The 26,296-nt window shown below is 30.7% G+C and overlaps 2 protein-coding genes across 3 annotated transcripts; one reads left to right on the forward strand and one right to left on the reverse strand.

The window, feature by feature from the left end:
- Positions 1–8,541: 8,541 nt before the first annotated feature.
- On the forward strand, positions 8,542–13,250 carry LOC124889262. 2 transcript variants are annotated; one of them, XM_047400563.1, is made up of 2 exons: positions 8,542–9,813; positions 11,235–13,250. In XM_047400563.1, exons 1-2 carry the CDS (start codon positions 8,865–8,867, stop codon positions 11,243–11,245), a joined length of 960 nt encoding a protein of 319 aa, XP_047256519.1. In that variant the 5' UTR covers positions 8,542–8,864; the 3' UTR covers positions 11,246–13,250. The 2 variants fall into 2 exon arrangements, with proteins under 2 accessions (XP_047256519.1, XP_047256518.1); XM_047400562.1 differs by having other exon boundaries at positions 10,125–12,091.
- A 598-nt stretch (positions 13,251–13,848) lies between these two features.
- LOC107849863 lies at positions 13,849–16,247 on the reverse strand. Its single transcript, XM_016694405.2, has 4 exons — positions 16,052–16,247; positions 15,245–15,350; positions 14,205–14,273; positions 13,849–14,111 (listed from the first exon to the last, which is right to left on the reverse strand). Exons 1-4 carry the CDS (start codon positions 16,115–16,117, stop codon positions 14,068–14,070), a joined length of 285 nt encoding a protein of 94 aa, XP_016549891.1. The 5' UTR covers positions 16,118–16,247; the 3' UTR covers positions 13,849–14,067.
- Between the last annotated feature and the right edge of the window lie 10,049 nt (positions 16,248–26,296).

A 26,296-nucleotide genomic window follows, 5' to 3' on the forward strand; every position in this document is an offset into this window, starting at 1 on the left:
AGGCCATATCGAAATTTGAAATTTATGAATTTTAAACTAATATTGTATACATATTAAATAGAATTCATGAATATAGGAATTTTAAACTAATATTGTATACGTATTAAATAGAATTCATGAATATAGGAATTTTAAACTAATATTGTGTACGTATGTCATGAATTTAGTTTATGTTTAAATAATTTAAGCTGAAATACAGAAAAAACAATCAGAGGTGATATCAAAATTTAAAATTTATGAATTTTAAATTAATATTATGTAAGTATAAAATAGAATCTATCAGACAATACATAACTTGAAATAAAGTTACTGAATTTGATTGAATCTGTGTCGAAACAAAGACTAGATCCGCCCTATAGGGAAATTGTGCTATCACATGAATATATGCGCCCACAAATCATACACTTGTATTTTAATATTACAAGTGTATAATATATCTGTGGTCTAATTAAAATAATGATATAAATATTATAAGTGTTTGAATTTAATTATTAAAAGAGATTATAAAATAACGTACAAATGAATTGGCTTGGCGGCTTGAGTAACTTTGCATGTAAGTTTAATTGCTATCTAGCTAGTAAAGAATATTTTTGAAACTTAACGTTTTAATTTATTATAGTATTTATATATATTCATATATACGATTATAAGACTATAAAATGTTTGTTATTAAGTGTTAAATGAAAGTCTAAAGTAATTATTTTTTAAATTTCAAAAATAAATATTTTTTTAATACGGACTAATAAGAAAATAATGTCAGGAGAGAATATTATATATGGATACACGCATGCATGCACGCAATATCAAGATAAATATGTTTGACAGGTTCAAATTGAATTACTACAACCATACTTTAGATTCTAATAAAATAATAAATAATTGCCAAGTTGATTTTTGAAAAATTCAAATTGTTATTTTACTTTCTTCAAATTGGAGATAGCAGCATTGTGTAATTAGTCTTAACACATGTAAGTTGAGGTATATATATTTACGGTATGGTATGGTATTTAAAATTTCGATACGGTGATTTTAGTCTTTAGATTTTAAAAATATTATATAATAATCATACGATGTTAATTCGGTATGATTCAGTATTTTAAAGTTTGATTTCAGTATTTTGTAGAATGGTAATCGAAAGTCATAGTTTGTTCAATTTCGAAAATATATACTCGATCATATAATAGAGTATTATGACTTCGAATTTTCAGAAACACGTTTCAATTGTATCTTACTAACGCATTTACAGTTTACACGTGTAAGAAAATATATCCAGAAGAAAGTACAAAACTTTCGTTAATCAACTACATAAAAAAGACATTTTCAATCAAGATAAACCCAAAGTTTCAACGTCTCTAAACATTTAGTTTTATTCTAATACTAAGTTGTATATTTATTTATATTTTAATAATATATATAAGTTATTTATGTTTGATATTAGATATTTTGATATGTCATTTATATATTATAAACACCAAAAAAAATTAAAATACATACCTTATACCATAATATATCAAAATCACGTTATTAAAAATTTTAATTTTATATCATAGTTCGATATATACGATACCATGTCCACCCTATATGTAAGTTAGCATGTAGCTGCAAAATCAATCGAGATATATGCTAGTTGGAGTTGGTTGGAATATCACACCAAATTGCACTATTCATGTTTCCCATTTGATCTACTTGTATAATCATTGAATATTTGATAAGTGTTATTACCATAAATCTAAGTTGTTCGGACTCTTCAAAAATTTCATTAGATACGTGTTGGATTTCTTTAAAAATAATGCACTTTTAAAGAATTTGATATGAATGTGGCTAGATTTTGAAGAGTCCGAGCAACGAAACTTAGCACGAATTCTGTAATAATACAACCATACTATTATTTATCTTATTTGGCTATAAGTAAATTAAAGTGATCACCAAGTATTCACATAAAGTCACTATATTACAACAACCAAAAAGATTTTATGAAGTGATGAATACATATTTCTTCATCGTTAATTAGAGGTCTCGATTCGAGCCTTAGCTTGACCATCAGGCCATCATTGTTGGAGCGTGATTCATCTCTAGTGTGAGATTTTCTAACTTGAATCTGTATTTAGTCGGACGCCGAACTAATTATAATTACATACATGAAGATGTTACAGCGACTAGCTAGTATAAAAGATAGTTTGATATTTGTAAGTCCTATCTTACGGTATGATACGTAGATAAAATTGAGTGACTTTTTCGTTACATATAACTGTATAGTAACTTTATTGTAATACTTGATCAAAATAATTTTACATCATCAATCACATTATACCAACTACGACCCTTCAATTTTCTATCCTTTGAAATGTAATCAAACATTGAAATATTTCATCTTTAACCAATTCCCATTCAAACAGTTAGCTGGAAAACTAAGTGCACTTATCTTGTAATGAATTTAATATTGTTAATATTGAACATACAAAAATATAAAATTTTAACTTTATCGTATTTGCTAGACTATTTTGTGCAATTACAAAATGTAGCCACAATTTAAATGTAGTGACAGTTGTTATATCAGGCGGGTATTAGCATATGTTATTAAGGGTGGATATGATACGGTACGGTATTTTAAATTTTGATACGATAACTTTAATTTTTGGTATCTAAAAGAACAATATCATTAACATACCAAATTAGTTTGGTATGATTCGGTATTTTTAATTTCGATTTCGTATTTTACGGTATGGTAATTCGATAACCATACTTTATTTTATTTTAACTTACAAATATTCATATAAAAATAACTATAATTTTGAACTTTAAAAACGTCTCAATCATATCAGATTATGATGCAACAGTTTCAATCATTTACTTGTATTTCATATAGCCCAAGCAAAATCAGACAATACATGTAAGTTCATCAAAATGCGATTACACAGATTTGAATGCGTTATAATACTGAAATGTGTTCTTTCACTTGCTTATGAACAAAGTTCTGTATCAGGATTCAGGCCTCTTACCTTTGTGAAAAAAATTTGCAACAACATATCATAATTAGTGTCTTTTCTTTGGCTAATGGATGATATATAAATATATTTAATAATATTAAAATTATATATAATATGGATTTTATATACTATTAAAAAACTTCGGTGCGGTATATGGTATTTCGGTATTTATGTAATAAATACCAAATACCGTACTAAATACCAAAATAATTTAAAATTCCTACCAAACACCATATCAAATACAATAACATTCATACCACAATATAAAAATTTTCAATTTCGATATGATATTCGGTATATACCATACCATGCCCATCTCTATATGCCATATAGTATATCAACTTAAAATGTGTGCAAGAGTTATTCTAATCCCAAAGGTTATTTTCACTCCACTTCTAATAAGGTATTTGATGTATCCCATTACTTCCAAATATTTATATTAAATAAATTAAATAAAGAAAATGGTCTAAACTTTTTAGAGCAAATTAAAGTTGGAAATGGTGAGTCACATATAAATTATCTAATGGGAATATATGAAGGCATAAACCACTATCTGTTAATATATTTTTTTTTTTTTTATATAATGAATACAATTTATAAAACTAATTATCCTCTATGTTTGTCTTACTTTATAATAAATTGACAAAAGACAAAAAAGAAAAAAAAAGCCCAAGGATTTTGATGGAATGAATAAGATCTCTTCATTATTAGTTAAATTTGTCTCCGACATACTAAATATGGAATGAAGATATATTTTTTTCTTTTGTAAAAGACATAATTAAATCTTGATACATTTTTTTTTATTTTGGATTTGTCGAGATACATAATATATCCAACGAAGATACATTTTTTCCTTTGTAAAGATACGTAATTATCTCCCAATACATTTTTTTCGATTTTGGGTCTATCCAGATGCATAATGAGCTCCCAATACATCCAACGAAGATACATAATTAGTTTAAATTATTGTAACTATTTTGTAAGGGTAGAAATTTGTGTAAATATAATAATTTAAGGTGTATGTTTACATTATTTTTCCTAATTTATTATTTTTAAAATAAAACTAAAAACTCAAACCACAAATGGGCTATGCTAATGGAAATCTAAGGAGGCATAAACCACTAACTGTTACTAATACTTTTAAAAGCCATCAAATTCAAATTTTTCTTTTTTTTTTTAGGTTTATATGGTGGTGATATGAAAACCTCCACTTAATGGCCTAATTAACAAATTAAACCTCCACTTAATGGTCTTTTATGTTGACAGGGTTAAACCCACTTAACAATTTAATTAGAGTGTTTAATAACCATATATAGATTATGCTAGCTGTTAATTTAAATTGTTCATGACCTAACATGACCAACATGATTTGCTATTTTAATCCAACACTTATCACATAATAAGCTTGTTATTTGAAATTTTTAAGGTTATTTAGAAGAAATTAATATAAATTCAACATTATTGTTAGGGAAAAGAGTCAGAAATATATTTAAACTTTGGTGAAATTTACTGTAACACGCCTCAACTTTGTGGAGGTCCTATGACTGCCCCCCCCCCCCCCCCGGACTATTTATTATCGTATTTCTGTGGTATATATTTGTCCAGCTGGACCACTTCAAACCTTTACGGGCTAGTACACGTGTATTCACACAGTGATCCAGCTGGACAAATATATACCATAGAAATACGGTAATAAATATTCTGGGGGTCATAGGACCCCCGCAAAGTTAAGACATGTTACAGCAAAATTTACCAAGGTTTAGATATTATTCGAACCTTTTTCCCTTATTGTTACATGAAAAAGATAGATATATAATGAACTTAGGAGATTTATTGACTTATGAAAACTTTTTTGTTTATTAAACGCGTAGATACTTATAAACTTATCAAGAACTCTCTAAATAATTATTGGTGAATTGCAAGCATAGAAAGTGCATATGACCTAGTAATCAATAAAATGAAGAAGAAGTGTAAGAGTTTAAGTTCAGATTATCTCATCAAAACATTAAGTAGTGATTATTTCTTTTAATTTGTCCGAATACTCTTTGATGAATATAATTATCTGATATACTCGATAGAATAATCGAGATATATACAAACTCAATTTATGTAATATTTAGACTTAGAATCTCGTGGTCATGAAACTTCCTTTATTTATTATGTACCTCCTTTTGCATGAACCTTTCATGCAAGACCTAAAAAAGGCACAAGCTTTTTAATATAAAGTTTTATACAATTGAGTAATTGTGGTTCATATATTTCTTTTGTTTCTTTGGTTAATATTACTTTTAATATTTATGTTACTGTAGTTATCTTTGTCATATTATGTCTAAATTATCCATATTTATTTATTCAAAAGTTATCTTTAAATTATTATTTTTCTTAATTTCATTGGCACCCTTTTTTCTTTGTCTTTTTGGCCAATTCATTTCCTATATTTGTCTCTTTTGAGTTGCCCATTTTCATAGTTGACCCCTAATAATTATTTTTTAAAAAAGAAAAGAAAAATCTTAAAAGCCACATGATTGGTTTATATTTTTTTGAAAAATAGACCAGTAGAAATCTTGGTGTGCTTATCAGATGTAATTTTATTGTATAAATTATTATCATATGTTATACAACTACCAAACAAGCACTTAAAAAGTTGACCGTAAAGTTTTCAGAGTTCCACTTTGAGATGAATATTTTTATTTAATTATATATCAAAGTCATTGGTGGTTTGAGAGGTTTATGAACTATTTAAGACACTTGTTGGCCAATAAGCAAAGTAACAAACTAAATTACATTATTGTAATTAATTGTTGAAAAGTAAGGCAACTGATTAAATGTCTGCTTAATTAATTAAATGAGTCATTGTAACAAACTAAATTATATTATTTTAATTAATTAAATGTCTGCTTAGATATATAGTAAGTGGATCAAGTTTAAGGTAAATGAGATGACAAGGAAATGAGTCATTACTGTATAATGTTCTGCTCAATAAAACGATGCAGCGTCCAAGACCTGAAATTAGAGCTGTTAATATGGGTCGGTCCAACCCATCAGGATTAGCCCACATGGGCTTTGAGTTTGAGTCGGCCCATCAAAATGATGGGCCAAAAAACACCAAGCCCACACCATTATTCTCTGGGCTGCGGGCCTCACGGGTCAGCCCACTTTTTAAAAATTAATATTTTATAATTTAATTTTAGAGTGTTAATAAACATAAATATTATCAAATAATATTACATAGTGTTAATACTTGTTAATTAAATCTCCAACACCCTTAAAAATACTTCTAATAGCGAAATTAAATAACTTTTGATATGATATCCTTCGACCCAAATAAAAATACTTATAAGCAATCTAATTAGTTGCATGTATTTGACTTATGGGTCGGCCTACGGGCTAACCCAACCCACATTACTCAATCTCCACGGGCCACGGGCTTATCCGGGTCGGGCTAAAAAGCTCTGTTCTTAAATGAGCTACAAAAACTGAAATCCAACTCCATCAAATTATAGGCCGAATCGGATCGGCCCAACCGGCCTGACCCATATTGACCGCTCTAAAAATGTATTGATATGTAAAATTGAGAAGGACATAAATTGAAACCATAAATTTAAGCATAACATAAAGTAAAATTGGCCCATATTGCTTTAAGCATAACGTAAAGTAAAATTGAAACTCTTACCAAAAAAAACATAAAATTGAAACCATAAATTGGACGAGGAAACATGGGATATTATGGACGTAAATCATCAACTGAAAAGACTCATAAATGTTCTTTAATACTTCCTCCGTCTCATTTTATGTGTCGTCATTTGATCGGACACGAAGTTTAAGAAACAAGGGAACACTTGGTAATGTTTATCAAATTGCCCTTTATCAAAAAATGTGTTATTAACTTTTTTTTAATTAAGTGGAACTAATAAGGGTACAAGTGAAATTGTGTTTTTAAACAGTTACCAAATAAGGAAAGATGACATTCTTTTTGGGACGAACCAAAAAGGAAATGATGATACATAAAGTGGGACGGAGGGAGTATTACTTTTGAACTAGATGATATCATTGACATTATATATACACATATACACCACGAGCTATGTGGATCCGATAAGCACCCGACCAGCAAGGCCCCAATCAATGTTGCCTCATGGATTGGGATATACATCATAAAGGCCTATATAAATCATCCTCATAGAGATGCCACATAGGATTGTTCAATTAAGGAGCGAACCACCCTTACGGTGGCAAAATATAGGTTTCGGATAGTGAGCCTTTTAAACTCATACCTTCTCAATCAGCCATCTAATTCTTTTTAAGCCAATATTGTAGCATATTCATATCATAAATCATCTTTTAAAAATAAACATTTCGTCTTTATTTCATCAACCATCCACTAAACATAAAAATTCATATCATAATGATATCGTCATATCATGACTTGCAAGTCATTCTGTTCATCATTTAAGCATCACTATGAAGGTTCTTGGTATCATTAGAAGAGACCATGATTCATAAAAGATTTTTGAAAACAATTCCAAAGCACTTGCAAGTTCATCTATGACTTCATATCATCTTTCATCATTATAGAATTAAGTTCTTGAAAAGTCTTAAAATGGGTACACAAGTGAAGAGAACTCATGAATAAATCAATTAGTTGTAACTAAACTTTGTGTTGGTTTCGTATGACCATAATTCATATTCAAATTAAAGCACTAACCACGCCACATAATTAATCTTAACCCTTATATTCAACTAGAATCATCTAGATTTGGGCCTATACGCATACGAGTTCAAATTCTGGCCCGAATGTTCCGGGTGTTACAATCCTCCAAAAATGTGCATTTTAGGAGAGTCTGAGCAACGTAGTTCACAATATGACGATGAGGGAGAGAGAAGAGAAATGTGTACTATCAGCATAGATGGGTCACAAATGTTTAGCTCTCCAGTCCACAGTATGATTTTCGTCACCATCTCTCTCCATGTGTTTGTAAATTGAAATATATATCTTACATCAATTGGTATATGATATGAATATCATTTTTCCTATATTGAAAGAAAGCCAGTAACTGCATATAACGGACACTTTAGTGCATCAGGATGCCATTTTATCAATTTTTTTCCATGGCTTTGGGGTAGGGTAGTTTAAGGAGGGTGGGTAGGTAGATGCAATGAGCAAATCAACTTTGGTGATTCCCAAAATCAATTGTACTATAATAGAAATAGTGTACAAACTATTTTTCACCGGAACTTCAACTTCTAAAAGTTTGTACATCAAAGAAAATTAAAGAATCAAAATATGGATGATAAATAAAGCAGTTGGGTCAACTATGGATTTACATTTGGTAAACAACATAAATTGCAGATGTTTGCTTGTTACTTACTATCAGAATAAGTGCAACAGTTAGTGGAAGTTAAACCTACACAGTTTGTTAATAGCACCCACTTACATTGCTTAGCTGTCACTTAGATGGATAAGAGTAGTTATCTGGTGAGGTGCAATACGTGTGAAGCTTGTATAGGTGCACTAGTATAAATAAAGCAATGTACTGATCAATTGAACATAATAAGAAAATATCTTCTTCTAATTCTCTCAATCTGCAATTCTTCTCTCTAAGCTGCTTAGCAGCATGAGCTCAACAGATTGAGCATTTTATCATTCCATTCCATAAGTTTCTCATGGTATCAAAGCAGAGATCTCTGTGACGAGTTAGTCTTCCGCGTAGTTAATTTTTTCTTTCTCAATTCGAGGATTCATCAATGGCAGATCTGACAGTTGCTACCTAAGAGCACAATCATCCATTGTACTTGTAATCTACGGATACACCTGGTCTTGCTTTGATTGCAGTTAAGCTCACCGGATCGGAAAACTATGGGTTATGGAGCAGGTCAATGAGGCAGGCGTTATTGGTAAAAAACAAATTAGGTTTTGTTAATGGCACCTGTGTGAAGAGTTCGTACAAAGGTGAACTACTTGCTCAATGGAAAAGATGTAATGCTGTTGTTTTGTCACGGATAAGCAGCACTGTTGCACCAAATTTGTTTACTTCTATCGTATATGCTTTAAATGCTCGACGTGTCTGGGAGGACTTCAAGGAGCGTTTTGAGAAATCTAATCTCACTCGCGTCTACCAGTTATGGAATGAAGTTGTTGGGATTAGACAAGGTACTGATTCTGTTATTGAGTACTATTTGAAATTGTGTGATCTGTGGGATGAATTAGATGTGTTAGTTCCTTCTCCCGGGTGCAATTGTGCTGAAGATAAGCCTTATATTGAACATTTGCAGCAACAAAGGTTATTAATATTTCTAATGGGATTGAATGAGACATTTAGTCATGTGCGCAGTGATATTCATCTAAAACTAAAAACACCTAGTGTTAATCAAGCTTATTCGATTGTAGTTCAAGAGGAAAGTCAGAGATTGTTAGGTGTAGTGAGATCTACCAAGGAACCCTTTACCATGTTAGCAGGTAAGGGTAATACTTTCAAAGATGAAAAGAAGCCACAATCAGGGGAAGCTTGTGAGATTTGTGGATACAGAAACCATGTAACAGCTGACTGTTATAGACTAGTGGGTTTTCCACCTGATTTTAGAAGCAAGAAGAAATTTCCCATGTCTAGATCACCACACATACCAGCTTATCCTAATGGAGTCAATAACTCTAGAACAGGAAATTACAACCATGTTGGACCTTCAAGCTTCAGGTCTTATGCAAATAATGCAACAACAACAAATAAAGGAGAACAGGAACTACATGAGCTCACTATTAATGATATTGAGCAGGTTCATACTTTGAAGCATAATAAAAATGCAAATGACTTCAAAGCTAATCTAGCAGGTAATGTTTCTTTGAACAATGACTGTGGTATATAAAATTGGATTATTGACGCAGGAGCTGCTCACCATATTACCCCATGTAAAGACTTTTTAACTCATATAAAGGAACTAGAAATCACAGAAACAGTACAGATGCCCACAAGAAAGAAGTCAATGGTTAAACATTCTGGAGAAACTGTTATTCTGGGAAAATTTGCAGTGAAAAATGTCCTACATGTCCCTGACTTCAAGTTCAATAGACTTTCAGTAGCAAGGCTGACTAAGGACTTATCTTGCAGTGTCAATTTCTTCCCTAATTTTTATATCTTGTAGGGTCTTTACAGTGGCAAGGTGATTGGGACTGGTAGAGAACACAATGGTTTGTACTTACTGAAGAATGAAATAAATGCAGTTGTTAGCTTAACAATAAAGGAACACAATCAAACTGACTTGTGGCATGATAGACTGGGTCACCCTTCTTATCAACCTATGCAACATATTTCAGCACTCAGAGGTCACATTGATAGTAGGCAACTTAATTCTTGTCAAACTTAACTTGTAGCTAAGCAAAGTAGATTAGTGTTTCCTGATAGTCAAAGTAAGTCCACATATTGCTTCCAGCTTATTCATGTAGATGTTTGGGGGCCATACAAAACACCTACATATGATAGAAAGCAATACTTTTTCACAGTTGTTGATGATTACAACAAATTTACTTGGATATGTCTAATTCAATGTAAAACTGAAGTATATAGAGTTTTAAAGGATTTCTTGACCATGGTACATACACAGTTTGATGTCAAAGTGCAGGTTATAAGAACAGATAATAGTACGGAGTTCTTCAATGTGAATTGTAATACTTTATTTTCTTCTCTTGGTATTGTTCATTAAAGTTCCTGTGCTTATACTCCCCAACAAAATGGGGTGGTCGAGAGAAAGCACAGGCACATCATGAACACTGCTAAAGCACTAAGATTTCAGTGTGGGATGCCTATAAAGTACTGGGATCATTATGTTAAAACAACCACTTACTTAATTAATAAGATGCCTAGTGCAATGTTAAATGGAAGATCACCACATGAAGTTTTATACAGGCAAGAACCTGATCTCAGTCACCTAAGGATTTTTGGTTGTTTATGCTTTGCATCTGTGTTGCCTAGGGTGGATAAATTTGCTCCAAGAGCAAGGAAAACAGTATTGATGGGGTATTCAGAGACTCAAAAGGGCTATAGGTTTCTAGACCTTGAAAATCACCTTATTTTCATTAGTAGAGATGTTACTTTTATGGAGTATATTTTCCCCTTCAAACATGGCTCAACAGACTCTCCAGACTTGCTTTTCCCAGTCCTAGACCAGCCTGAGATGTTGATAGCTGCTGGTGATACTTATGCTCTACCTATTGGTGTTACTGACTCAGTTCTTAATGACCTACCTGTTCAACAGGAACCCACTGAAGTTATTGCAGATTATGTCATTGACCAGCCTGCAGATATCCATGATGAAGAACCTGTTATTGTTCCTAGTCCAAATATACAGGTGGGGGAGTCTGCAGATGTTAGAAGAACTGCTAGATCAGCTAAACCACCTTTGTGGCACAAGGATTATGTTCTGTCTAAAAGAACTAATGTTGCTTGCTTCTACCCCATTGATGATTACATCACTTATGCTGGTATGAGTGACTCTTACAACTCCTATGTTGCAGCATTCTCTGCACAAGTAGAACCTTCTTTATTCAAGGAAGCTTCTACTTGTCCTCACTGGATTGAAGCCATGAAAGATGAAGTTCAAGCCTTGGAACAGAATAAGACATAGATACTGGTTGATTTACCTATTGGTAAAAGAGCTATTGGTTCCAAGTGGGTGTATAAGGTAAAACATAAATCAAATGGTGAAGTTGAAAGATATAAGGCTAGGTTGGTAGCCAAAGGCTACAACCAACAAGAAGGACTGAATTATCATAAGACTTTCTCACCTGTTTCCAAAATGGTAACTGTGAGAACTGTCATCAGCATTGCTGCATCTCATAACTGGCCATTATTTCAAATGGATATTCACAATGCATTTCTCCAAGGTGATCTTACTGAGGATGTTTACATGGAGGTGCCTTAGGGTTTCCAGAGACAGGGGGAGAATAAAGTATGTAAACTGCTTAAATCTTTGTATGGACTCAAACAAGCATCTAGGCAATCGAATCTTAAACTTACTGAAGCTCTAATAGAAACAAATTATGTACAAAGTGCCTATGACCACTCTTTGTTCATTAAGAGAAAGGGAAATAAGATAGTTGTGGTATTAATTTATGTAGATGACCTACTTATACAGGAAACAACAACACATTGATTCAGGAGGTTAAGGTTGCACTACACAACAGTTTCAATATGAAAGATCCTTGTGATCTCAAGTATTTCCTTGGGATTGAGGTGCTGAGGTCCAAGACAGGAATTTTACTAACTCAAAGAAAGCTTGCATTAGAGCTTAATGCGGAGACTGGCTTGAGTGGTGCCAAGCTAGTTGCTACACCTCTAGGCTAACATCAAGCTGACTACAGTTGAATTTGATGAGTGCACTGGCAACACAGGTGACTCAATATTTAGAGACATCACTGCATATCAGAGACTAATTGAGAGATTGCTATACTTAACCACTACAAGACCTGACATAAACTTTGTTGTACAATTACTGTCACAATTTATGCAGAAGCCAAAGGTATCACATTAGGAGGCAGCCATGAGATTAGTGAGGTATATCAAAGGTTGTCCAGGACAAGGAATATTACTAAGTGGGATTCCTAGTACACAACTTCAAGCATTCTGTGACTCTGACTGGGCAGAATGCCCTAACAGCAGAAGATCAGTGACTGGATATATGGTGAAACTAGGGAGATCACTCCTATCATGGAAGTAAAAAAAGCAACACACTGTAAGTAGAAGTTCAGCTGAAGCTGAATATAGAAGTATGACAGTTGTTGTGTCTGAAGTAATATGGCTTACAGGGCTCTTGAAAGAGTTGAATATGAACATTGAAACACCTGTCAGGATGCATTGTGACAGCAAGGCAACAATCCAAATTAGTGCTAATCCCATCTTTCATGAGAGGACTAAGCACATTGAGATAGATTGTCATTTTGTTAGGAAAAAAAAATCAAAAGTGGTTTGATCAGTACAGAACATATTGGCACTAAGGAGCAGCTTGCAGACTTGCTCAGGAAGTATTGAATGTATACACAGACTCCATCTTGAGGGGGAGTATCAGAATAAATGCAGCAGTTAGTAGAAGTTAAACCTACACAGTTAGTTAACAGCACCTACTTACATTGCTTAGCTGTCACTTAGTTGAATAAGAGTAGTTATCTGGTGAGGTGCAATACATGTTAAGCTTGTATAGGTGCACTAGTATAAATAAAGCAATGTACTAATCAATTGAACATAATAAGAAAATATCTTCTTCTAATTCTCTCAATCTGCAATTCTTCTCTCTAAGCTGCTTAACAGCATGCTCAACAAATTGAGCATTTTATCATTCCATTCCATAAGTTTCTCACTTACCTTCTCTTCTATATTTGTTATTTAATTTTTCTCTCTCCCGAATTATACATGTTTATATACATTCCTCCACGTTATTATACATTATAACCTACGTATATGAGATTTAATTGTATTATTTTGATATCTCTATCATTGTATTGTTTTGTTGAAATTTATAGATGATAGATGAATGTCTTATTAAAAATATTTTTGGTAAAGATTAGGTTTAATAAATAAATTCTCCATCTTTACATACTCAAAAGTTATTAAATTAAATTATTATATTCATATTTATTATTTAAATAAATATCCTATTTAGTGTAATGTTTGAACTCATTAGAGTGTACACCTATATAGAATGCAATTTTTCTTTGCAAGCAACTTATATTTCTATCTTGGTCTTGAGCGGGAAAACTAACGTACTCCTATTGTTGTTTATAGTTTGTCAAAAATAGTCAAATTTAAATTGATAATCATAGAAGTTTTTAATTGACTAAAATTTTTTCAAGTTCATTATATTTTAGGAGTCAATATTATTAAAAAAAAAACTTAAATAATAATTTAAGAAAAGGTGAAAAGACGATTTTGTCCAAACAGGAGCCTTTTAATGAAGGTCAAAAAGTTCAAATCACTCTTCTATAGGTGGCCGCCTCCTGTTGGGAGTGCCGCCCTCAGATTGGGCGCAGAAACATGTCTAGATATGGTCTGAATTCAATGTGAATATCAGACATTGGGTCTCCCCTCCAATGCAGTCAATATTGTTTCCATCTCCCAAATCTTGGTTCTCTTTGAAAGCCTAACAAAAATGTTAACATAATTACTAATATATAGTTTAAGTATTTCATTATTAGTTAATGTAAAAATCAATCTCAGTTGACTCATAAATTACTTGAGGAGGGTATGTTGGTGAAATAAGCTTGAAAGAAGTCCTTGTTCTCCTTCATAAGCTCTCTCCACACTGCAAACGTCAATCATATATAGTCAAAGATCAATAAAAGAAATATATATAATACAAGTATATATGTTGTTCTCTTTCAACAAGAAATTAAAAGCGCAAATATATAAACATGACTCTAAACTTGACATCAAATTATAGCATTGACCTTAATTTTTGACAGTGAACAAGAAGGCTATTTAACTATACAAAACCTGAACAAATAAACACTCTGATTTAACAACTTAAACGCGTGTACCTCACCTGCACCTACATGGATTAGTTATCCACTCAGATGCTGCCACCTAATAAAAAAATACATTATAACTATGACCTTTAACTTTGCTAGTGCGCCCTTTAACTATATAAAAACTGAACAAAAAACCCCTTCAATTCTAACTCCGACGCACGTGGTTTTGAGTGTATAAACACATTTTGTCACATAGGATTGGAGTGTTTATTTGTTCAGGATTTGTATAGTTAAAGAGCCTACTTATACACTGTCAAAGTTTAAAGTCAATATTATAATTTAGTATCAAGTTTAGAGTCATATTTATATATTATGTCAATTAAAAATCTAGTAAACTTAATTTGTTCCAAGCTGAGATATAAACAAAGACAAGGATAATCAGACTTCCAGAAGAGACAGATGTACAAATAAAGAATTCGATACATAAATATTAGTCAATGAAAGACTAGAAAAAACTTTTACTGTATCACTTAAGTTTAAGTTATAAAAGAATTTCTGAGCTCAAGAGTTTATCATCCAAAATTGATTCGAATCAGTGGCAGATCTACACTTCAGTTAGGGGTTATCCGAACTCTCTTTGACGGAAAATTATGTTATATATACATGATAAAAATTATTTTTTATGTATATGTATTAAATATTGAATCCCTTTCGATTAGTTTTTATATTCACTTATGAATTCTCTTAGTGAAAATTCTGACTCCGCCACTGCTTAAAATGATAAAAATGATTAATAATTAATGACCTGTTAGTGTTATGAGTGGACGAATTCTGGCATGTATAGCTAGTGTCTTAGCACATTCATCTCTATCCATCCCAAGCACCAAACACCTCTCTATCATATTTTGTACCTGCCATAATGTAACATTATTATTAGAGATAATGTTCTATTTTACCCTTGAACGATATCCAAAATGGCTGAGAATCACCTCAATTTAAAGGGAGTTCTATTACCCTCTGAACTAATTAAAACAGAGACGGATGTAGAGTATAAGTTGCGGGTTTCTGGGAACCAATAACTTTCGTACGGTTCTTGAATTTATATTGAAAAAACTAGTAAATATATAAGAATTATAAGTTGGAAACTCACAAACAAAGTGTGTTATTTGGTCTAGTGGTAAAAATTATAAATTAGGAACCCACAACCTTTAAATTCTAGATCTGCCTCTGAATTAAAAATGTAAGTTTGTCTATAAGGCACTACGTGACATAGCACACTGAAGGTTCCATGTAAGCACATGTGTGTGCCATGTAGGTATTAAGGGTGTCAAAATTACACTTTTAATAGTTCGGGAGCAATAGGACCCCATTAAGTTGAGATGTCTCAGCCATTTTTGGTATAGTTAAAAGGGTGAAATAGGGTATTTTTCTTATTATTAACAAAATGAGCACGATCGTGTATGCGGGACAAAATATAAATCTATAATCTCAAAAGTATAATAGTTAATATTGAAAAATCTTAAAAGTTGAACCTATCAAATTGAAGTTCTAACCAAAAAAAAAAAAGAAAAAAGAACAATACTAAAGAGAGAGTATGAGAAAGGCATCGTACCATTCTAATGTAAGTATGAGGGTGGCAACACAAACAAGGAAAAGGGTGATGTTGGTTTTGATACATTTTAGGTTATGTACGTAGTCTATCTTTTGAATGAAATGGACAAAACTATTGAATATTCAATCAAGAAGTAGAGGCAAATGGAGAGAGAAAATAATAAAGATAGTAGAAAAAGTGCATGCATAAGGAGGGGAAGATATTTAGGGGGACTATATAAGAGAGTGTTTGTTATCCATAGGTATCTAAGTGAAGGGCCAAAATAGCACATGAAATCCAAACAAGTGATCAAGTGTAATCTTTTAACAGATAAGAGAGAACCAACATGAGTTGTATTGCAGTGGATGAGGTTGTTCCACCCTTCAAAGGTCGAGGGTTCGACCTTAGGTATGAAGAAAGTTCTGTTGGAAGCGTTGTCATCTTAATGAGCCCTACAACGCGCGATACAGATTAGTCGAAACTCCAATAAGAATACCGTATACTGAATGGAGATGAATTGTCAATTTTTTTCTTCCTTTTTGTAGTTTGAAAGAGGTAGGAAGTTTTGATTAAAAGTACATCTTCGTGGCTAACCCTATTGCCACTTAAATTTCATTCATGTTAATACCTATTTTCTACTTCTTTTGGGCCCATCAATTTATATGCAACGGTCCCCTCATCCTCATCAGCAAAAAAAAAATGAATCTGATTATGATATATACACCGTTAATATAAATAATTCTTTACTTCGAGGGTTCGGCTAAATTCCTTTCGACGGAAAAATATACAATTTATACATAATTAAAATTATTTATTATGTGGTTATAGTAAGTGTTGAACCCCCTTCGACTAAGTTTTCTTTGAATATGGAATTTCCTTAGTTAAAATCCTAAGTTTTCTTTGAATATGAAACTCCCTTAGTTGAAATTCTAGATCTGCCTCTGTTTACAGTGTCAGGTCAAAATCCCTCACTTGCTCTGACGTGGATTACTAATCCATTCATATGGTGCCACCTAATAAAAAAAACACATTATAAATATGACTTTTAACTTTGTTGGTATACAAATAGGCCCTTTAACTATATAAAAACTAAACAAAAAAATCCTTCAATTCCAACTCAGACGCGCGCCGTTTTACATGTACAACACGCGTTTTTCCATATAGGATCGGAGTGTTATTTGTTCAGGTTTTGAATAGTTAAAGTTCTTATTTGTGCACTGTCAAAGTTTAAGATCAATGTAATAATTTGATTTCAAATTTAAGGTTATATTTATATATTATGCCAACTATATATATTCAGGTAAACTTTCTTAATTAAAATATGAGATTTAAATATTGATAAAATTTATTTACACTGATAGATTCACAAGTCACAAACTAATCTCACATTTGGAGGAATATATATTTATTTTACCAGCTCATAGGACCTTGTCCACTAGTATGCATAGGGAAACAGAGAGAAAATATCAAAGATCATTTAAATTACCGAAGGGAAAAGGTATCTTTTTTATCCTAAAATATATCTGAAAAGTCTAAGTCAAACCTAAATTATACTAGTGACCTATTATACCTTAACTATAAAAAAGTGATATTATTACCTCCCCGCAACCCCATTCTAAGGTGCGTGTGTTACATTTATTTTAGGCGCGTCCAGCCTATTAAATAACAAAAGTAAACGGCTAAAAACATTAAGGAAAAAGTCATCGTTTCCACCTCAAACTATAGTTGAAAAGTCGAATCCACACCTAAACTATATAAGTGACCTATTACACACCTTAACTATAAAAAAGTGATACTTTTTACTGACGTGACAGCGCGTGTAAAACACTACACCATATGCAAGTGGTGGTAGCTTGACAGGGTGTAAATGGTTTCACTTTTTTATAGTTTGAGTGTGTAATAGGTCACTAGTATAGTTTAAGTGTGGCTTCGACTTTTCAGGTATAGTTTGTGGTGGAAACGATGCATTTTCCCAATTAGCGAAATGTCACTTTGTTCCATAATTTAATCTCTTTCAGCTTTTATTTAGAGTCAATATAGGCATTTATTGGTCTTGATTCAAATTAGGGCTACAAAAATCAAACCGATAAAAATGTTATTATTTTATTATTATTAGGTTATTGGATTAACGATTTTTATTAATGGTTTTATAAAAAAAAATTATCGAGTTATTGATTCGGTTCGATTTTTTCTTATTGGATTATTGGGTAAATCGATAACCCAATAAGAATATATATATACGACTCATTAGATATTTCTCTTTAATCTCTACAAATTAACAAACCTATTTTTTCAATTATACAAACTCCTAATTTCTCCTAACAATATTTAGTTCAAACTTGAAGATTCTTGTAAATTAAAATACATTATGTAGGATTTTTGTTTGCAACTAAGATTCGATTATTTTTCATGTTAGTTACCACTGTTTCTATTTTATGAGTATTTTCTTATCGCTTAAACCGAAAATCGAACTGTTAAGGACTAAAAACTGATAAAAAATATCTTATTGGTTTGGTTATTGGTTTAACATATTTAAAAATTGAAAATAGATAAATCGAACCGGTAATATATAAAATCGTACCGAACCGACCGATGCATACCCCTAATTCAAATATAAATTTATTTATTTATTGGAATATATATATATATATATTTTATTTTGGTAATGATTTGATTCGGTCATTAATGTAACCACCCGCATGGCCATTTTATTCTTTTAAACCCATTATCAAATAAATAAATATATATATTACCATATATATAATAAGTGTCAATAAGCAGGCACGTGTTCGACGTGCCTACTTGTGTTGTTTGCTTCAGTTGCTTCAATTATAATTTTATTATGTTACCCCTAATTAATTACTATAAGTTATTTAAGTATTAAAAATTTATAATATTAAATAAAAATATAAAATAATTGACATGCCTACTTGTGTTGCTTACTTCAGCTGCTTCAATCGTAATTTGATTATATTACCCCAAATTAATTACTGTAGGTTATTTAAGTATTAAAAAATTATAATATTTAATAAACAATATAAAATTGACAAAAAATAATAAATTAACTTTAGATTTTTTAAATTAACTTGATGTCTTATATGATGCCTATTTATGCTTTTTTCACAAGTATTTTTTAAAGTAATTTTATTATATCACTTTTAATTAGTTATTATAAGTCATTTAAGACACGAATTCTTCGCTGCTTCAATCGTTATTTTACTATATCACCCCTAATTAATTATTACGATCGCATTAGAAAATTAATAATATTTCATAAAATAGACACAAAATGATATGTCAACATAAAACATTTGATTGACTATCGAAATTAAATTACTACCTCATAAGTTAACTTTTGAAATTATATCAGTGTTACTTAAATTGAAATAGAAGAAATAGTGTTATAAATCACAACAATTAAAAATTAAATTATTTTAATAATTAATTATCTAAATTGTATTTGTGTCACATAAATTGAGATTAAAATATATATATATATATATATATATATTAGTCTAGGATACCTGCGTTGCACATGTTAATTATAATTATCGAACAGTAATGTTGATTATCAAACCTTTCCTTATTATAATTATACACCTTAAATATAAGTTTTTAAATCAATTAAAATTTCACTTGAAAGTTTGGGACATTAGTATAACTAGTTTAGGTGTACGCGTCTCACGCGTGTATCTTAATTTAATGAGATTAAACGTCATATAAAATAAGATATTTATTTAAATAATAAAGATAAATACAATAATTAAATTCAACATCTTTTGAATATGTAAAGATGGAGAATTTATGTAATTAATGATATAGTAAAGTTTTTTTTCTATTCGAAAAACAAGAATTATCCAAATTCTTTAATAGAATTTGTCCAAAAATCTATCTATGAGAGGCTATAAAAAGATATTATAGATATTAAAACAATACAATTAAAACTAATCTTTATAAACTAATCTTTATGCAAAATTTCTTTTAAAGCCGATTGACATTTGTTTACAACCTGCAAACTACCACAAAATAATATGATAATAGAAATACCAAAACAATACAATTAAACCTAACGTTTACTTAAAAAAATTCTCAAAGTTGTTCGACATTCATCTATCACTTATAAACTAACCTTTACACAAAATTCTCAAAGCTGACCAGCATTCATCGACACCTGTAAACTACAACAAAACAACACGATAATAGAGATATCAAAACAATATAATTAAACCTAATCTTTACACAATAAAAATTCTCAAAGTCGATCGACATTCATCAACGACCTGTAAACTATCATAAAACAATACAATAATAAAAATATCAAAATAATACAATTAAACCTAACCTTTACACAAAAAGATTCCTCAAAGTCGATCGACATTCATCAACGACCTGTGAACTGTCACAAAATAATACGATAATAAAGATATCAAAACAATATAATTTAACCTAATCTTTACCTAAATAAATTCCTCAAAACAGGCTGACATTCTTTTACCATTTGTAAACTACAACAAAAAGGTATGATAATAAAAATATCAAAATAATACAATTAAACTTAACGTTTACAAAAAGTTCTTCAAAGCTGATCGACATTCATCGACCACCCGTAAATTATAACAAACAATAAAATGATATCAAAATAATACAATTAAAACCTAACTTTTACACACAAAAAAATTCCTCAAAGCGACATTCATCAATAATCTTTAAACTACCACAAAACAATATGATAATAAAAAAATTGAGTAACATCAATGAGGAAGAATCTGAAAGTATAATACTTTTTATAGAAGTAGAAAATTTATAAACCAAACAGGATACTAATTAATATTTTAGTAGGATTTTCCATATATTCCTACTTTTCGAACTTGTTTTCCCATGTAACTACAATAGCAAACTTTGGACCGGACTCATTTATTTTTTGGTGTAGAAAATTATTTTTTTCCTCCCCTTTAATTTAGCCGACAAGCAGTCCAATTTTTTTTTTTTTTTAGAAAACCTTCCTTTTCCTCCATTCTTAGCTATAATAGTAAATATTTTTTTATATATTAATTAATCGGAGAAAAAAATTCAAAAAGACGATTTTGTCTATTGAAGTTTATTTTAATGAAGGGCAAAAAGTTCAAATCACTTTTCTAAGGATCTTCATACTTTTAGTATATTATATAGATTATATAGATAAATATAATGATAGAATAAGTGAAAAAAAATAAGTAAAACATACGTGTATTATGAAGTTAATACTATATAATTCATGTGTTTTGCTATAAAAAGAATTAATAAAAGGTAAAATTCTAATTAGCTTCGAGCTCCTAAATTTTAGTTATACAATTTAAATAAGGAAAATTTTATATATAATTTTAAATTATTATTTATTAAAGTATTAAAATATATAGTAAAATGAATATTTTGCTTAAAGCGAAGACTTTTAATGAAGGACAAAAAGTTCAAATAACTTTTTTAAGGGTCTACACACTTTTAATATATTATAGATATATAAATACATTAAATAATATATTTAAATTAAAACAAACTTGGAACCTTTAGCAAACAAAGTAAAACAAACTAACCGGGATTGAAGAAAAAGGGTAACAAATATGCAAAAAATAAATATCAAGATAAATGAATAGAAATTTTAATTCTAATGATTATTAGCCAATGCTGCAACCATTCACTCAACAACAATTAACATAATTCTTAACTTCTACCTCCGCCACCGAATCTCATGTCTGTAGCATGAAAGTTGAATTTTAGGGCTCTTGAAAATAGAAAATCACATTTCTATGATTGTGTAATTAAAAACGACAACTACCATATATATTTTAGAATTTTTTATTAAAATCAAATTTAATTGAGTTAAAATTCTTAAACTAATAAAAAAGGTATTAGTTGTCATTAATTCTAATGACTTCTAATAAGAACAAGTTTTATCATAAATATAATTTAATTAATTTTTAACTGTTAAATATTAGGAAAAAATAGTGAAAAAACGATTTTGTCTAAATAAAATTTTTTTAATGAAGGGCAAAAAGTTCAAACAACATTTCTAAGGCCCTTTACACTTTTAATATATTATAGATGATACTCCAATTGTATTTCTAATAGGCAACTTAATTTGTAAAACCAAGCAAAAAATGATTTAAACTTTATTTAAAATAAAAATTAATGTTACGTGTAGTTAATATTTTCTCAATTTGGATTCTTTTAGATTTAATTTTGGCTCCGCTTGTGTTGTCAGTTATTTTAGGTCCTTTACGTAGAAAATTAAATGTGATATATTCAAACAACTTTTAAAAAATATACTATCCTTAGTTAAAAAGATAATACTTACAAAAATACCTGAACTTTAACCGGATTTCCAATTGAGCATACTGAACTTTACGGGGATCCTATTACCCCTTAGACTTTTTAAATTGGATTTAATGCCCCCCCCCCCCCCCCCCCAAACTGTATACCAAGTTTCGGCGCTGGCGCGTGTAATACAAGCGCCATATCTCATTTTTACACGTGTATTGGCGCGTGTAATACACACGCCAACCTCATATTTACACGTCCAAGTGGGTAGATATATGTCATTAAAATACGAAGAAAAAAAAAGTCTAGGGGGTAATAGGACCCCCCGTAAAGTTCAATATGCTCAACTAAAAATTCGATCAAAGTTCAGATATTTTTATGAGTATTATCCGTAGTTAAAAGTATCCATATGATACAAGATATGCAAAAAGGAAAGACTAATGAGAATAGAGAAAAAAGAAGAAAAATTACGTAAAAAGGAATAAATAAAGAAAAGAAGATATGTGAAAGAAAAAACCTGGTAATATTTGCATAATTTTTTTCATATTTGAACTCTTATGTCCTAAATATTTAAAATATCACTAGAAGTTTACCTTATATATATTTTACTTAAATTATATATAAAGAATTTAAAATAGCATTGAAAAAGGAAAATACAAATTAGTATAATTAGAGAGTTTGTCTCCTGAATCCAGAGTGCATCGAAAACAATCTTTCTACACTTTATCCTTCCTAATTCACACTTTGTGTGAATATAATGAATATGTTATTGTATAATTGTAGAGAAAATACTTGTGAACGTGGATTCGTTATTCATAAAGGAAGTAGGAGTGAATTGTATGTGATACTAGAATTTCAAACATACACACTTCTACTTCTACTAATTAATTTTTAATTTTGATTCGAGTTGCTCTTCGATTTATTCATTATCATAGTTTCTTCTATTTCTCTTTATTTTTTTTTATTATTGACTTTAAAGATTATATATATAGAAATTATACATAATTAATAGTTTAAAATGGATTTTCTCCTATTGATAATTTCTCGTGTTTCTCTTTCAAGTGAAATTTGACAATAAATTCTTGTCTTTTAATCATTTCTTGTTTTTTTTTTTCAATTACAATATTTTGAATTGAAATTTGATGAAACAAACATGTTGCTGTCGAATGAAGTAGTCGAAAAATATCAAATATTTTTTAATTATTCTTATTATTGTTGTTCCCTAAGTGTAGAAAGAATGTACATACAAAATTGACATTGTCTAATCTCACGTGCAAAGCACATATACTAAATTAGTAATGTAAAAACTGTGAAACATAATTGTAGTAATGTATAAGATAAACCTAGTAAATCATATACTTATACATAATATGTCTAAGTATAAGGTGAAACATAACTGCAGGAAAAATTTGAAAAATGGGTCAAACCATATAAATTGTATAACACAGACAACCCTTATACATAACCCTTATGCATATAAAATGAGAATTCTTCAAGTCATATACATACCGCTGACAAACCTTATACATAACCTTACACATAACCTTGCATGTATAAATAGCAAAATGGGTCAACCATATACATTGCGTATCAATGTATATGGAATAGAAATTACAGCAAATCTCCCCAAAAAAGTGTGTCTTTACCCTTACACATAACATAGCTATGTATAACAATATATAAGAGAGAGTACAATCGAGAAAAAAATACAGATTAAAAAGTAAATTACAAAACCTTTGAAAGTCGAGGTCGTCCTTATTTTGAGAATTAAGCACATGTAACAAAGAAACCTTAGATTTTTAATGAAGATGATGAAAAAAAATAAACAAACTGCTTTAGTACAGAGGTATGATGAGGAGGGTCTCGGATGCTCTAGTACCGAGTTGTGAGAGGCTGGCTATGGACGGTTTTAGATGGGTAGCGGTAGGCCATAGAAATATTGGAGGACGGTGATTAGGCATGATATGGAGCAGTTATAGCTTACAGAGGACATGACCCTTGATAAGAAGGTATGGAGGACGCGGATTAAAGTAGAGGGTTATGGTGTAAGAGTACATCTGTAACAGTAGGGAAGAGTGCTCTCTTTGCGTCTAGAGTTTTCTGTTCGTGGTGTTTAAGTGATATCTATGATTTTGAATAGATAGTTTATAGTATTATCTTGTGGTTGTATTATTTTCTGTATTAGCTAGCAGTGTTAGTTTATTTTGCATACTATATTAGTTTATATGCTTTTATGTTTTGTGTTTGTTATACTGTTATCTGTCCTGAGCCAGAGATCTATCGAAAATAGTCTCTACTTCACCTGAGGTAGTGGTATGGTCTTCGTACACATTACCCTCCTCAGACCCCACTAAGTGGGAATACACTGAAAATGTTGTTGTTTTAACTGTGGTCTCCAGGACTCGACTAAACCTACGGGATACCAGGTAACTCGAGAAAATTGAAGAAAAGGTGTCTTTTAAGTCTTGAATGAAGGATTGGTGACATTGACCAACTTAAAGGATCAAACATCATTAGGAAACTTGATTAAGTTAATTGTGGACTTTATTAATATTTTCAAAACTTTCTAATTTTTTCAAAAATACAAATCAACCCAACCCACACCCCTCTTCAATCCAAATCAATCATTCTCTCTCTCCAGCTTCTCTCAACTTTCTCCAACCAATAGTTCTGTAAAATTTCTCCCTTCAACCTCCGGCGACAAATAGTCGGGTGAGTTTCTTTTCGACTTTTAATCGTCAATCAACGTGAAGACTTCTCTGGCGACAACAACTTCGAATTCTTCGTCGTCCCATTTCCTTTTTCATAGGTAAAAAATTATGAAGAAATAGAGGAACTTGAGCCAATTACTCTTCTAGCATTAAAATGTGGACTGAATAAAATCCTAATTTCTGGCATTTCTTCTTCTTGTTGTCGTACTGTTGATTCGAATTTATTGGTGATTTTTTATCACAGTTGATGTTCTTAGTGTGTGTGTGTGATGTGTTGGTGTTGCTGGGTTGATTTGTTGTTTGTCTTGGTAAAAATGGTATTGCAACAGATGAAACATATGATGTAACAGATGAAACATATGATGCAACAGATGAAAATCTGATGCAACAGGTGAACAATCTAACAGATCATTCATCTGTTGCGATAGACGACTCTTCTGTTTGGAAGAAATCTAAAAAATATTGACCCAACAGATAACTGATTAGTGATCTGTTTTTATTCTTTCCAACGGTTTACTCTTCATTTTGCAATAGATTAGGACTGTTTTTATTCTTTTCAACGGTTTACTCATCCGTTGCAACAGGTCGGTTATATCAATTGTTGGAAAAACAAAAGTGTACCTAGATGACAAATACGAATAAAAATCATAATTTTACTTATCAAAGTCACCTATGAAGTAATGCCAAAGTGGAAAGTGATGTAGTAAACAAAATTTGACCTAAGAAATTGGTCAGATTGCAGCAGTAGCGCTGTACCAACAACAACAACAACAACAACAATAAATGATCGAGAAGAAGAAGATGAAGATGATAATGAAGTAGAAGATGATGATAATGAAGCAGAAGATGATGAATAAAGCAGTCGAAATAGAAACAATGAACAACAAAAATCGCTAAAAGAGAGAAAATAACAATGGATGAGAAGAGAGAGAAAGACATTTTTTTTTCCTTCCGTTTCCCATTATTTTAGATATACATTGGAATCAAAGTATAAATTTAAAAACTTGTGGGTTGTTTTCAAACTTCCCCAACTTTCTTAATCCATAATAAACTAATTGTCACCTCCAACTAATAATTTAAAACTCTTTTATCACTTGTGTGGTTCCAAACCCCAGTACCCTACCAAAAAGCCAAACCTCACTCAACTACCTGCTAACCTTCTAGCCTAATCCGCAACCTCTATAAGCTTCTATATAAGATCCTATCCTCGGTAATATATTATTATATAAACAATCAAGCAAAAGTGAAAAAAAAATGTATG

The sequence above is a fragment of the Capsicum annuum genome, chromosome 12 (genome assembly GCF_002878395.1).
Source record: "Capsicum annuum cultivar UCD-10X-F1 chromosome 12, UCD10Xv1.1, whole genome shotgun sequence".
NCBI lineage: Eukaryota > Viridiplantae > Streptophyta > Magnoliopsida > Solanales > Solanaceae > Capsicum > Capsicum annuum.

What these genes read in the sequence shown, in the direction of transcription:
- LOC107849863 (XM_016694405.2), bottom strand. Translation starts at nt 16,117, where the DNA reads ATGTATCAAAACCAACATCACCCTTTTCCTTGTTTGTGTTGCCACCCT. An exon ending in CTCATACTTACATTAGAATG is followed by an intron (nt 15,351 to 16,051) that starts GTACGATGCCTT and finishes ACATTATGGCAG; the next exon opens with GTACAAAATATGATAGAGAG. An exon ending in TCCACTCATAACACTAACAG is followed by an intron (nt 14,274 to 15,244) that starts GTCATTAATTAT and finishes TGACGTTTGCAG; the next exon opens with TGTGGAGAGAGCTTATGAAG.
- LOC124889262 (XM_047400562.1), top strand. Translation starts at nt 8,865, where the DNA reads ATGAGGCAGGCGTTATTGGTAAAAAACAAATTAGGTTTTGTTAATGGC. An exon ending in CTTCAAAGCTAATCTAGCAG is followed by an intron (nt 9,814 to 10,124) that starts GTAATGTTTCTT and finishes TATATCTTGTAG; the next exon opens with GGTCTTTACAGTGGCAAGGT.